Below are 13,799 nucleotides of genomic sequence, written 5' to 3'. Positions count from 1 at the left end.
CCCGTGTCCATGTGGATGTCCTCGGGCTGTTTCCTCCCACAGTCTGAAAATGTGGAGATCTGGTGAATTGGTTACTCTAAAAATTGACCGTGTGTGTGTGTGTGTGTGTGTGTGTGTGTGTGTGTGTGTGTGTGTGTGTGTGTGTGTGTGCGCCCATATACGGATAGGCACTTTGTCCTGGGTGTACCCACCTATTGCTTAATACACTCCTGCAGGTGGGCGGTCATTTCCATTTGAGAGTACGTTGTGCTCAGTTGACTCTGGCTTCCGGCCGGTGTGTGTTGGTTAAGTGCTGAGTGTGAAGAACTGTGTAGAGGGCTGATTGTAAGGGTGTCCTCGGGTATTAGAAATGGGCTGTATAAGTAGACCTTTCATTTATTTATTTATTTATTTATAATAGTAATTATTATTATTGTTATTAATTTAACACCTTTTTAAGCTCAAGGACTCTTCACATTAGCCATTAAATGCTAACAGCAGCAGTATGTGAGAATTGGGATGTTTAGCTCCCTCTACAGTCAGAGAGGGTAATTCACTTTCACTCAACTGCAGTAAATACAACTTGTGCTTTGAGCGCCCCCTTATGGACACACTGTACACATGCAGTTCTGGAGAGAAGTTCTCCTCCTGCATCTCCACCACCAAAGCTCCATCCTGGGTTAAAATTATGGCAAAAAGTAAATGGAGATGCATTTCATTTTCATTTCATTTCATTTTTCATTGGACAGCAGCGATATGTATCTGCATGTGTGTGTGTATGTGTATGTGTATATATATATATATATATATATATATATATATATATATATATGTATATGTGTGTGTGTGTGTGTGTGTGTATAGGTATGCAGCAGAGTGAGTAAAGAGAAGGAGACTGATTCACTGTTTAACACTGCAGTGTGTGTGTGTGTGTGTGTGTGTGTGTGTGTGTGTGTGTGTGGGCTCTCTGGGACCTGACAGGATTCTTGCAGTGTGTGTGTGTGTGTGTGTAAAGGGGTGTGTCACTGCAGAACACCCTTCAGGTTTAATATCAATAATGGCTTCAGCCCTTTTAGTTGGACATGCACATTTTCACATTGTGACAGCTGAGGTGTGTGTGTGTGTGTGTGTGTGTGTGTGTGTGTGTGTGTGTGTGTGTGTGTGTGTGCAGTATCACTGTGTGAGGGACTAAAGCAAGTAGGACAAAGGAGGCATGTGTGTGGGGAGAGAGGGGCAGGCTAGCTTTAAGCTCAGCATTCTGCATTGCAGTCTGACTGAACACACTTAGTGCTACACACCCGTGATGCATCGTGGGTAATGTAGTTTTAATGCAGTTACATGCAGTTCTTTGTTAAATATGTGTTTATGAGGGTGTCATTTTTATGCATTCTCATTATCATATTCTCTCTCTCTCTCTCTCCTCACAAGTCTCTTACACTTTCTCATTTTCTCTCTCTCTCTCTCTCTCTCTCTCTCTCTCTCTCTCTCTCCTACTGTTTCTCTTACTCTCTCACTTTTTCTGTTCTCTCTCCCTTGCATACTCTCTATCTCTCTCTGCCTCTTCACTCTTTTTTCTCTCTCTCTCTCTCTCTCTCTCTCTCTCTCTCTCTCTCTCTCTCTCTCTCTCTCTCTCTCTCTCCTATCTCTCGTCCCCTCGCTCGCTCTCCACTCCTCTCCTAATCTTTCTGTTACTCTCAATTTTTTAAAACTCTATCTCGCTCTTCCCCTCGCTCATCCTCTCTCTCCCCCTTCCTCTCTTTCTTTCGCTTCATATACTCATATATATATATGCAGTGAATTAGAACGTGTGTGTGTGTGTGTGTGTGTGTGAAACAGGCAGCTCCTCCACCACAGTAATCTCAGCAGCAGTAACGGCAGTACGGAGGATCTCTTCAGAGACAGCATCGACTCCTCCGACACGGACATCTCCGAGAAGGTAACGCGCGCACACACACACACGCATGCTTTAACTAGTCTCTCTAATCCAATCTGCCTGATTAAGTCAGTCCGTCTGCGCTGCTTCCAGATTACGCAATCAGACTTAATTTAGGACTTGGTGCCGTTCTGCTTTCGGTGTGAGTCAAGGTCACTGCAGCTCCCGTACCTTAAACACACACACTGACCATACTGACCATCACCCATACGGGTACACATCATCCACATCTGAGCTCTCCGCACCGCTGCTCTGATCAGCTGACTCCTGCTTGTCCAGCCGCTCAGTGCGGAGGTGATCTGGGGTCAGTTTGCTCTGTTTGCTGTGATGGTCAGACCTGATCTCAGCGCTGTCAGTACAAAATAGACCTTGGAGATCCCTCTCATCTGCATTTCTGCACACTGTCATGATAAACGGGCCAATAGAAATGCTCCAAGATGACTTTCCATCCCAAGCTTTTTTCCCCCTTAAGTTTAGGGTTAAGATTTGGGTTGGTGGCGCTAGAGTTCGGTTGAGGCTAGAGTAATTCAGGTGTAGGTAAGGTAAGGTAATGAGGTTGGCTTGTCTAGTCCCTGTAGAGAAGTACTGCCAATAGAATAGGACTCTCTGGAGCAGATCAACATCATGACTCTATTGGCTCCATGCTGCCTTAATGCCAGGCGTGGACTAGAGGGGTATAAAGACCCCCAGCATTGAGGAGCTGTGGAGCAGTGGAAGAACTGTGTTCTCTGGAATGATGGTGGAGGAGCTCCATCCAGTACTTTTAGGTGGTGATTATCATCCAACATCCTGACCTCACTTACGGTTTTGTCGCTGAATGCAATCAAGTCCTCACAGCAATGTTCATCTAAAATCTAGTAGAAAGTCTTCTTCTCTGGACAGTAGCGACAGATACTCCAACAAGAGCAGGATCAACTCTTTTTAAAAGCCTTGATTTCAGATGAAATGAGCAGGTGTCCCAATACATTTGTCCATATATGATAAACTGTAAAACTCAGTGGTAGTCCTTGTTAGTATAGTAAAACAAATTTGTGTGTGTTCAGGTGAGTCAGCTGGAGAAGAAGCTGTGTGAGCTGGAGAACGAGTGTTTAACGAACGGGGATGTGAAATCCAAGCTCAAGCAAGAGAACACACAGCTAGTGCACAGGTAAGCACACACACACACACACACACACACTCTCTCCCATACACACACACACACACACAGTGTGCAGTGCTTCAGTCTACCCAAGTAATTGTTTTTATGTAGAAAGGTTCTCTAATGAGCCAAAACATTAGGACCCCTCCCAGATGAAGGTACTCTCTAGGTTCTCGGTTAGACGGCTCCAAGACCACCAAACGGTGACCGAGTGAAGGATGCAGCGCCCCCTGCTGCGTATGGTGCTGTGTATCCACAGACAGTCAGAGTGCCCTTGCTCACCCCTGTCCACCATCGAAAATACTTGCTTTGTATTCATAGAATAGATTTTGGAGAAGCATTGCTGTAAGGATTTGATAGATTGCGTTCAGCAACAAGAGAGTTAGTGAGGTGAGGATGTTGGATGATGATCACCACCCCACCTCATCATCCCCAACTCATCCCAAAAGTACTGGATGGAGCTCCTCCACCATCACACAGTTCTTCCACTGCTCCTCAATGCTGGGGGGCTTTATACCCCTCTAGCCCACGCCTGGCATTAGGCAGCATGGAGCCAATAGGGTCATGATGTTGATCTGCTCCAGAGAGTCCTATTCTATTGGCAGTACTTCTCTACAGGGGCTAGACAAGCTGTGTGTGCATTTGCACATCTGTGTCTCCTGGCCTAATGAACTGGAACTTCTTGCCATGTTGGTCAGACCGGGATTGCTCAGTTTTTAGGTGTGGCGCTCCACTGTGTCTGAATAGACACAATACCTCACCCCACCTGTGTGTGTTTGTTTAGGGTACATGAGCTGGAGGAGTTGCTGAAGGAGCAGGAGGCTCGCGCGGAGCTGATGATGGAGGCGGAGCTCCGGAGGCACCGGGAGGCGTTCAGCAAACTGGAGAGGGACAAAAACACACAGATAGAGCTGCTCACCAACCGGTATACACACGCACACACCATCTGCAGGTGTGACAGGACATACACTATATGGACAAAAGTATTGGGACACCTGCTCATTTATTGATTGTTTTGAAATCACGAGTATCAAAAAGAGTTCCTCCTGCTTCTGTTGGAGTAACTGTCTCTACTGTCCAGAGGATGGAGCATTGCTGTGAGGATTTGATTGACTGATGCATTTAGCAACAAGCACATTAGTAAGGTCAGGATGTTGGATGATAACCACCCCACATTCTCATCCTCAACTCATCCCACCCAAAAGTACTGGATGGAGCTCCACCACAGTTCTTCCACTGCTCCACAGCTCAATGCTGTGTGTGTGCATTTGCACATCTTTGTCAGCAATGGGTGCAACTTATAAGTAACTGAATGCATTCATTAAAAGGGGTGTCCACAAACATCTGGACATATAGTGTATCTCACTACTTGATTGTGGATGTAGTTATTGTTTGTGTGTTTGTTGAAGTTGTTGTTTTGGTGTCAGGGTTCAGCAGCTGGAGGTGGAGAATGCGGAGATGCTGCTGAATGTCAACAGGCTGAAATCTCAAACAGAGAAGCTGGATGAGGTGGGTGTGTGTGTGTGTGTGTGTGTGTGTGTGTGTGTGTGTGTGTGATAATTTACTCAGTTGTACCTAAACTGATGTTTATTTCTTATAATAACTTGTGAATGTGGTTCTATATAGAGCTACCACCCCTCTAGAAAACCTGTTGTTGATGGTTTATTATTATTATTGTTATTAAATTATTATTATTAATTATAAATGTTTACGAGTCAAATAACAGATTTTCAGAACTATATAGAACTCTTTTTTTTTTTTATGTGCCTTGAACTGAATGTAGACAATATGGGATGTTCCAATTAGTGAAATGTGAGGTGTGTGTGTATGTGTGTGTGTGTGTGTGAACGCACATTCATCAACACTTCTATTTTCATCATGTACCGCAGAGCTCTCAGACAGAACCAGTAGGTTTAGAGCGGTGGGTGGAGTACTGAGTGTTGCTGAACTGCAGATGTTCCTCAAAACATCTGAGATAAGAGTGTTCTGCAGAGAGTCATCAGAGGGAGAAATTCGAATATAAATTCTATTCATTCTAATATTAGTTCTGTGTGTGTGTGTGTGTGTGTGTGTGTGTGTGTGTGTGTGTGTGTGTGTGTGTGCGTGCGTGCGTGCGTGCGCACAGGAGAAGCAGCGTATGACAGATAAGCTGGAGGACACCAGCCTGCGTCTGAAGGATGAGATGGACCTGTACAGGAAGATGATGGACAAGCTCAGGCAGAACCGGAACGACTACCAGAGAGAGAAGGAGGCCATGCAGGAGGTGAGAGAGCGCCATCTGGTGTCCATACATGTCATAAGCTGCTGATCGATGGTTAAAGGGCCGTTTACGTGCTCTCTGAGGTTGACGGAACATAAATTTGAACTTAAACTGTGAGATTTGCATAAATAAGCTGATTAGGCTTTAATGTGTAAATAGATGAAGAAAATCTTCATTTATAGCCTTTACTGAATCTTTTACAGTTTTTACTGAATCATTTATAGTCGCCACTTGTATCGTTTGTCGTCGTCATTGAAGCATTTATGGTAATTTCATAATTATTAGTAGACTAGTAGTAGTAGACACTACTAGTAGACACTGGATCTTTTTATAGTAGATTCTGAATCATTTGTAGTAAATACTGAATATTTTATAATTGACACGGAATCTTTTTTATAGTAGATACTGAATCATTTATACTAGATGCTGAATCTTTTCTAATTTACACTGAATCTTTTTTATAGTAGATAATGAATCATTTATAATAGATACGGAATCTTTTAATTGACACTGAATCATTTTTATAGTAGATGCTGAATCATTTATAGTAGACACTGAATCTTATATAATTGACACTGAATCATTTTTATAGTAGATGCTGAATCATTTATACTAGATACTGAAAAACCAGATCAGACCTAGAGTTTAAGGCGCTAAGCCGCCTGTGTATGTTTACACCCTCAGTTGTCAGGCAGGCCTCCAGGTCCTCTCTGAGAGCCACCCGTCTGCTTTTAATTCCCTCAGTGGAAGGTTTGTGTCCTTGGCCCGGGCTCAGATCAGTGTTGGCCAAATCACAGTCTAAACCCTGCTGAAGCCAGAGCAAGAACGCAGAAAGGCAGAGGCGAGGCTGAGGCTGTTCTGACTCAGAATGGGATCTGGGAGGGTTTCAAAGGGGGTATTAATACACAGCATGCATAACACCCCTTCAAAGCCAGTGTTCAGCTCCAGCTCTAAACACACCTGAGCCAGGTGGGCAGTTTTGCTCCTGCTCACTCTTTGATTACCTGGATTATGTGTTAAGAGATGAGATTCACTAAGACTAAGTGTCCTGATCTCTCCTGCTGTATCTGTGTGTGTGTGTGTGTGTAGCTGATAGAGGACCTGCGGCGAGAACTGGAGCACCTGCAGGTGTTCAAACTGGAGTCCGAGCGTGTGGGGCGGGGCCGGAGCTCATCAACCAGCCTGTCAGAAATCAGCACTCGCACACGAGAGAGCGAACTGGAACAGGAGGTCAAGAGACTCAAACAGGTGAGAAGCAACTCACACAGAGACAGACAGGTGAGAGTAAGACAGGTGAAAGGTAGCAAAACAGATGGGTGAAAGCAGAGACACCTGGACAGGTGAAATAAGTGAGTATCATAACAGCTCATACAGACGAACCTCCTAGTTGGATCATACAGCTGAACAACAGAAGACAGGTGAGACACCTAGACAGGTTAGAGGACAGGTGAGATACCTAGACAGGTTAGAGGACAGGTGAGATACATAAACAGGTTAGAGGACAGGTGAGACACCTAGACAGGTTAGAGGACAGGTGAGATACATAAACAGGTTAGAGGACAGGTGAGACACCTAGACAGGTCGGAGAACTGAAGCACCTGGACAGGGCAGACAAGCCCTGAGTCATCTGGATAAGTCCTACAGGTGTGGTATATGGACAGGTGAGATACCTAAACAGGTTGGAGGACAGGTAAGACACCTAGACAGATCAGAGAACTGAAGCCTTGAGACATCCAGATAGGTTAAGGTGAGACCTTTGAGTAGGTCAGACAGGTGCAACACCTAGACAGGTTAAAAAGGTGAAGCACCTGGACAGGTCAGGCAGGTGAGTCACCTGGACAGGGTACAAAGGTGAAAAAACCCTGCACGCTGACAGTCTATCGTGTGTGTGTGTGTGTGTGTGTGTGTGTGTGTGTGTGTGTGTGTGTGTGTGTATACACTGTGTGTGTGTGTGTGTGCGTGTGCGCGCACCCAGCGCTGTGTTTCACAGGACATTCACCCTGACCTCCACCAGCGAGTGTGTGTTAGCACACGACTCTGCCGCAGTCTGGTGGTAAAGCCTCGTCCCTGCACCCTCTAAATAACCGATCATTAATGACTAATAACCCTGCCATGTGCCTCCAGGGGGCGCTGAACCCATCTGTGGAACCTGAAACAGCTGAAACAACCCAGATCACAAACAGCTGAATTTCCCTCACCTGGCTCAGGCTGTATTGTATCTTACATAGGCCTTCAGCAGTTTGCCCCCCAGCCACTCATATTAAAGTACTGGGCAGTGTTTCTGCTGCACGTTTTGGACTGGACCTAGGCGTAAAGCGGGTCAGCCTACCAGAACAGAGGTTATAGGCACAGTGCGTAGGAAGTGAAGAACATGGGCTCTTCAGTGTTGTAGTTAGACGTGTTCTACACTGTTTATGGATTTGTCAGGAGCTGCAGTCCAGTGTTCCTCCAGAGGCCGGACTAATTTAGCTGTGCCATTAGTACTGACCACTCACGCTATTGATTATTCATCTCTGATTCTTCTTCTCCATGTCTGACTCCTGATCACATCTGCTACCATCAGCCATCGTGACCCTTAACTCATCTGTAGACCCATTTCCATTTTGCATAGTTTAGATGGTTACGTATACACTGCGTCTCGGAAATGCCCCCTGGAGTTTAACGTGTTCTCTACAGTGGAACAGATCTCAGATCAGCTGTTTCTGACTATTCTCGCGTGTTTACCTCTGCAGGAGAATCAGAAGCTGAGGGAGCAGAACGAGGAGTTAAACGGTCAGATTCTCAGTCTGAGTCTGCACGAAGCTAAGAGCCTGTTCGCAACGCAGACGAAAGCGCAGTCCCTCGCTGCAGAAATCGACAACGCTTCCCGAGACCAGGTGTGCTTTAACCCTTTAAGCTCTGTCTGTAATACCACTGTCTCTATACTTCACCACTGTCATCATTTACATCAGTGGGCCCGAAAATAGAACCCTGTGGGACACAAAATCTAGTTAGCTAATTGGCTTAATTAGCTGGCTAAGAAATTGTCCTCTAAATGTAGGTATTGTGATATACACTGAGGAGGCGGAGCTACAGTCTCTCATTAGGGTGAATATTAATAACTCTAAATGTAGGTATTGTGATATACACTGAGGAGGCGGAGCTACAGTCTCTCATTAGGGTGAATATTAATAACGCTCTAAATGTAGGTATTGTGATATACGCTGAGGAGGCGGAGCTACAGTCTCTCATTAGGGTGAATATTAATAACGCTCTAAATGTATGTATTGTGATATACGCTGAGGAGGCGGAGCTACAGTCTCTCATTAGGGTGAATATTAATAACGCTCTAAATGTAGGTATTGTGATATACACTGAGGAGGCGGAGCTACAGTCTCTCATTAGGGTGAATATTAATAACGGTCTAAATGTAGGTATTGTGATATACACTGAGGAGGCGGAGCTACAGTCTCTCATTAGGGTGAATATTAATAACGCTCTAAATGTAGGTATTGTGATGTACACTGAGGAGGCGGAGCTACAGTCTCTCATTAGGGTGAATATTAATAACGCTCTAAATGTAGGTATTGTGATATACACTGAGGAGGCGGAGCTACAGTCTCTCATTAGGGTGAATATTAATAACGCTCTAAATGTAGGTATTGTGATATACACTGAGGAGGCGGAGCTACAGTCTCTCATTAGGGTGAATATTAATAATGCTCTAAATGTAGGTATTGTGATATACACTGAGAAGGCGGTGCTACAGTCTCTCATTAGTTTTTGATGGGATTAATAATGTGTAATAGTGATCGTATCGCTCACGTTTTTTTGGGTTTTTTTTTTTTGTCCACAGTTAATGGAGGCCTTGAAGGAACAAGAGGAAATTAACTTGCGTCTCAGGCAGTACATGGATAAGATTATATTATCTATCCTGGACCACAACCCGTCCATCCTGGAAATCAAAACCTAACAGCTAGCTGGAGAATTACAGTAGCAGAAGCTAAAGCTGAAGTTACTGTGCACGCAGCTCCCCCTGCTGGCCTGGAGGTGGACGTCGTGAGTCGAACTCGGCTACGCTCTTCCAAATGGATTTGAACTTCATGCTGTGAAACGAACTTCATTCTTCCTTCACTTCAGGACACACTGGAGTCTTTCATGCACTTTTTCATTTCCAAGACTTACGTAATCACTGCTGCTCTGTACTCTGTGGGAATCATCACTGGAAGGGCATTATGGGACTGTGTACTGTACAACTGGATGTGGCCCATACTGTACAACCTTACAATAGGATCACAAAGGGGTTATTTTTTACAGTAAAAACAGTACGGAAAAAACACTTTCTTCCCCAGTAGTGCTCAAACCTGCTGACTGTGTTGATCGCCTCTGCCTGGTGATCAATTATGGTGAACAGTAAGTCGATCAGATGGAATATGTGAGCTGTGTGTGTTCTTTCTTTGAAGGTGTGTGGAAACGAGGCCCTTGTGTGGCCCGGAAAGAGAGGATGAATAGGAGAGTGGAAGGAAGAGGAAAGTGTGAGAGACAGAAAATGAGTGTTTGAGTTTATTTTATTCGAGAAAAGGCAGATTTAAGCCACTGGAGTTGGAAAGAAAGTGGAGAATGCAGGCGAGTGGAAACGGCAGCATCTGAATGTTCACCTACCATGCCGAATGTGTGTGTAGTAGCGTGTAGTGGGGATATTTCAGTAGCCTTCTTGTCTTCATACACTATCATTTCAAAGCATTGGCAGGTTTTTAAAGGAGTACTCCAGAATTTTCAAACCTGATCTTAATTTAAAGCATCTGTAGCATAGTGTCCGTCATCACGGACGGTCATTTCAGCACGTTTCCCTGAACTTGGAAAAGGACAGAACACAGGTTAGCTTAAGCCTTGATTATATTGGAATCTAATGGACAGCTGCTTTAGCAAGTACAAAGAAATGAGATATATATATATATATATATATATTTAATGTAGTGATATATGCTGCAGATGTGGCAAATTTAGCTAAGTTTTTTAAAAGTGCTGGAGTATTCCTTTTAGCTTTACAATGGCCTCAGAAAAATAGAATTTAATAACTTCTTGATGAATCATAAGCTGCTGTTCCAAATTGCCTCAGCAAAATCAGGGGATTTTTCATATTTTATTTTTAAAATATTCCCAAATATTTCATTTCTTTTTATAAATCAGGATAAATTAGTTGAATATACGCTGATGTTAAAACACTGTTTATTATTATGTAAATCAACCTTTTTCCAGGTGCTGTAAAATTAGACATAGTTAGATGCTGGGTCACTTTGCTAGTTTATGGGGTTATGGAAACACAATATGCAGTTAAGTGTGTTAGCTAGCTAGCTTGTCCACTAATTTTCACAGGTTTTTGTTTGCGTTATTTTAAATTTACGATCTTTCACACATTTTAGCCACTCAATTATTCGCATACGCTGAGCTGGCGTTGTTCCTTTTCTTTTGCATCATGAGCACGATTTAGTTTTAAGGGTTTTTATGGCATTTTGTCCTTCAAGTATTCGTGCCTTTTCAGTTGCCGATAGCACCGGTAGACTTACTGATTGTTTAGTTGCACACTGGCTAACTGTTTAGCTTTAGCACACCTTTCTAAGATCACATACATTTCAGTGCAATCTCTGAAAAATCTGTAAATACTGTACAGGGTTAGTCACCTTTTCTACACTATGTGCCACTCATCACTTTACATGATTAATTCTTTAGTCTTTTGTACACCCTTTTCCAGTAACAGGGCTATCTGTGTGTTGGTGTGGTGTAGACCTTTGAGCCCGTGGCATTACTGCTCCACTAGCGCAGTGACTGAAGCTACATGGCTGTGGGCTGAATTGGCTGTAGGCCGGAACTGCTGCATTGAAAGCTGTGGCTCAGATTTTTCTCACTAACGAATGTGATCTGATCTTGTCTTCGTTTCGGTCACTCGCTGTGTCGGTCATCCCCCCAGTGCAGTGAACTAACTGAAGACTGTGAGCATGTTCTCTAAATGTCTTGCTAACACGATAAAGACGGTGGTAAAAACAACCAAGGTTCTGAAATGCTGCAGAAATAGCAATAAAATAACGAACACACAGTCAGCAAACAGCAAGCATCGCATTCATGGCTGAATATCTGCAGTTCCAGACTATGAAGGCCTTTTCACGGCCTGCTAATGCTAGCCAGACCAGGTCGGCTCTTGTGGCTAACGATGTCACCAGCAGTCTAGTTCAACCTCATCACTACCCAGTTAATCAGACGTCCTCGGACCGTGATTTTTCGTTTGTCGTTTGACCAGATCAACGTTTCTCACGTTTGTACGTTTTGTATGGATGTTGTAATAACGTTTCATACGCGGCGTCGTTTTAAACGCAGTAGATCTATGACTTTGCTCGGAGATGAGCGCAAATTAATTTATTAATGTATCCTGGAGTACGGTTACTGTTACGGTTTTTTTCTTTTTTTCTTTTTTTTTTGCTTTCTTTGGTACCTTATTTTAGTGTGTTAAACAGTTGGGATATACCGCACAATCCCTGGACATAAAGAGGTCAACTTTAGCATGTTAGAGTTGAGCAGCTGGTGGCTGGACAGATGTTTGTCTTTTCAACTTTTGAAATAAATTCTGAGGAATTTCACGTTTGTTTGTATTTATTTTTTTAAATATATGATTTGCATACATATTAAGGTGTCATTTACTGTTTAGAGCCACATTTCTTATATGGTGGAACGCACAACAGCCCATCGGTCGTAACGTTAATACCACCTCCCTGATTATTGAGTAGGTAGCCACCACAGTTGTGCCACCACAGCAGGTCTGAGCATTCGAGGTATGACCTCCACAAGATCAGTGAAATCGTATCGTTGAGGGGTGTCCTGTAGGTTGTGTATTGGGGCCTCCATGAGCCTCAGTGCCGCTGTCACTGGTTTACAGGTTTACAGGTTTGTCTTGGTAGGGACTGACAACTGGGAACACCTCACAAGACTTGCTTGCTGATGTTCTGGAGATGTTCTGACCCAGTCACTGTCTAGAACATCACAGTCTGGTTCTTGTTAAAGTGTCTGAGATTCTTATGCTTACTCATTTTTCCTGCTTCATCACCTTTAAGAACTGATGGTTCACTCGCTGCCTCCTGTCAAAGCAGCACCTTTTATAGTTACTGATACTGATGCTTCACTGTAGATGAAGGAAATCCATGTTTTTGTATTTTTCAGCTGCCAGTGGTGTTAATGTTTTGGCGGACTGTTGTATAGGCCAAGTTGCATTAACTATATTAGATTAGCCCCTTTATATGACTTTTCTATAATATTCCTAAAGTGATTAATGATGAAACTATAATAATCAGAGTTTACTACAGATTCTTATAGCGATGGTCTTGACTAGGGGTATTTTTTATAATGGCCGATGAGGAACGGTTCCCGTAGACAGGCCTATCATTTCCCTGAATTATCAAAATATGAGTTTCTTTGGGTGTTTTGAGAGTTAAAATGAATGAAATCTATCAAAGTGAAATGAATAGACAGATGTTTTAAGGTGCAAACTGAATCTGTTAGATCATTTTGTCAATCGTTGCTGTCCAATGAAAAACATGTATCTCCAGAATGGTGAAGTTACAGGAGAAGGTTAATGGAAAATAAGAGTTTATTCAAAGCAATTTAGAGCATTTCTATTGGTCCAGAGTTATTTACACACTGACCAGAGCAGCTACAGGGTTCAAACAAAACAAAAAATGGAGATACGTGGTTTTCATTGGACAGCAGCGATATTTACAGTGCATATTTAACAATGGGATGGAAATATTACAGCAATTCCCAGTTTATTAAAATCTGATCTCCATGTAACACAAGCGGTGACGCTGTCAGTCAGGTGGAGACGCTCTGCCAATCAGGTTGAGGGTCTCATTAAGACCCGTTAATTAAGCGACTCCGGTTCCTCCCAGTGTGAGGCCTGAGGAGAGCCGGCCTCTGGTTCAGTGCAGAGAGAAGCATGTGTCCTGTGAAGGTTCACTCTGGGGTTTGCATGAAATAAGACGTGTGGATTAAAGCAGGAGAGTGAACCTGAAACTGGCAGGAATCAGGTAGGCTAAAGGCTAAAGCTACACCTTATTGTTGTCCGGGTAGTTAACGCAACACTAATGTACACTAACACATCAGGAATGCATTAATGGTCTGTTTATTTAAGATTAAGCTAATATATAAATAATAATAAAAAAAAGTTTCTGTGTATTAAAATGAATAAGGGTTGTAAAATGCATTTTTGAGTAGCTGAAACATTATAGGCGTTGTGCAAAAAACTAAAAATAATAATGAAAATAATAATTAAAATAATAATTTTACAGTGGAGATGCTGCAGGGGAGTGACGTCAGGTAAGCTAGCAGCTATAGCTAGCTAGTTCACAGCTGAGCGGGTTATGCTAAGCTAGCGTAGTTTCCCCCCATCGGTTTAATTGTACATCGGTTTTAATGGTTTATTTGGCAGCTGAATTAGTCTATAGTGTTTTATTAGTCCCATTTTA

General features: G+C 43.2%; 1 protein-coding gene across 6 annotated transcripts in view; it reads left to right on the top strand.

Annotated features, from left to right (window-relative positions):
* The window catches only part of rab11fip4b (RAB11 family interacting protein 4 (class II) b), a 36,857-nt gene extending 24,936 nt beyond the window's left edge, over nucleotides 1–11,921 (top strand). For 5 of the 6 annotated variants that reach the window (XM_072683325.1, XM_072683324.1, XM_072683320.1 and 2 more), the window contains 9 exons: nucleotides 1,816–1,915; nucleotides 2,956–3,059; nucleotides 3,835–3,975; nucleotides 4,478–4,559; nucleotides 5,176–5,313; nucleotides 6,400–6,558; nucleotides 7,286–7,363; nucleotides 8,043–8,186; nucleotides 9,146–11,921. In XM_072683325.1, coding sequence (XP_072539426.1) covers nucleotides 1,816–1,915; nucleotides 2,956–3,059; nucleotides 3,835–3,975; nucleotides 4,478–4,559; nucleotides 5,176–5,313; nucleotides 6,400–6,558; nucleotides 7,286–7,363; nucleotides 8,043–8,186; nucleotides 9,146–9,262 — 1,063 coding nt within the window. In that variant the 3' untranslated portion in view covers nucleotides 9,263–11,921. The remainder of the gene's footprint in view (nucleotides 1–1,815; nucleotides 1,916–2,955; nucleotides 3,060–3,834; nucleotides 3,976–4,477; nucleotides 4,560–5,175; nucleotides 5,314–6,399; nucleotides 6,559–7,285; nucleotides 7,364–8,042; nucleotides 8,187–9,145) is intronic. The other variant, XM_072683321.1, reaches the window with a different exon arrangement.
* Nucleotides 11,922–13,799: the final 1,878 nt, after the last annotated feature.

This window comes from Salminus brasiliensis, chromosome 7, assembly GCF_030463535.1.
Source record: "Salminus brasiliensis chromosome 7, fSalBra1.hap2, whole genome shotgun sequence".
Taxonomy (NCBI): domain Eukaryota; kingdom Metazoa; phylum Chordata; class Actinopteri; order Characiformes; family Bryconidae; genus Salminus; species Salminus brasiliensis.
Note: the sequence above shows the minus strand (reverse complement) of the source record. Positions and strands in the feature narration are given on the sequence as shown.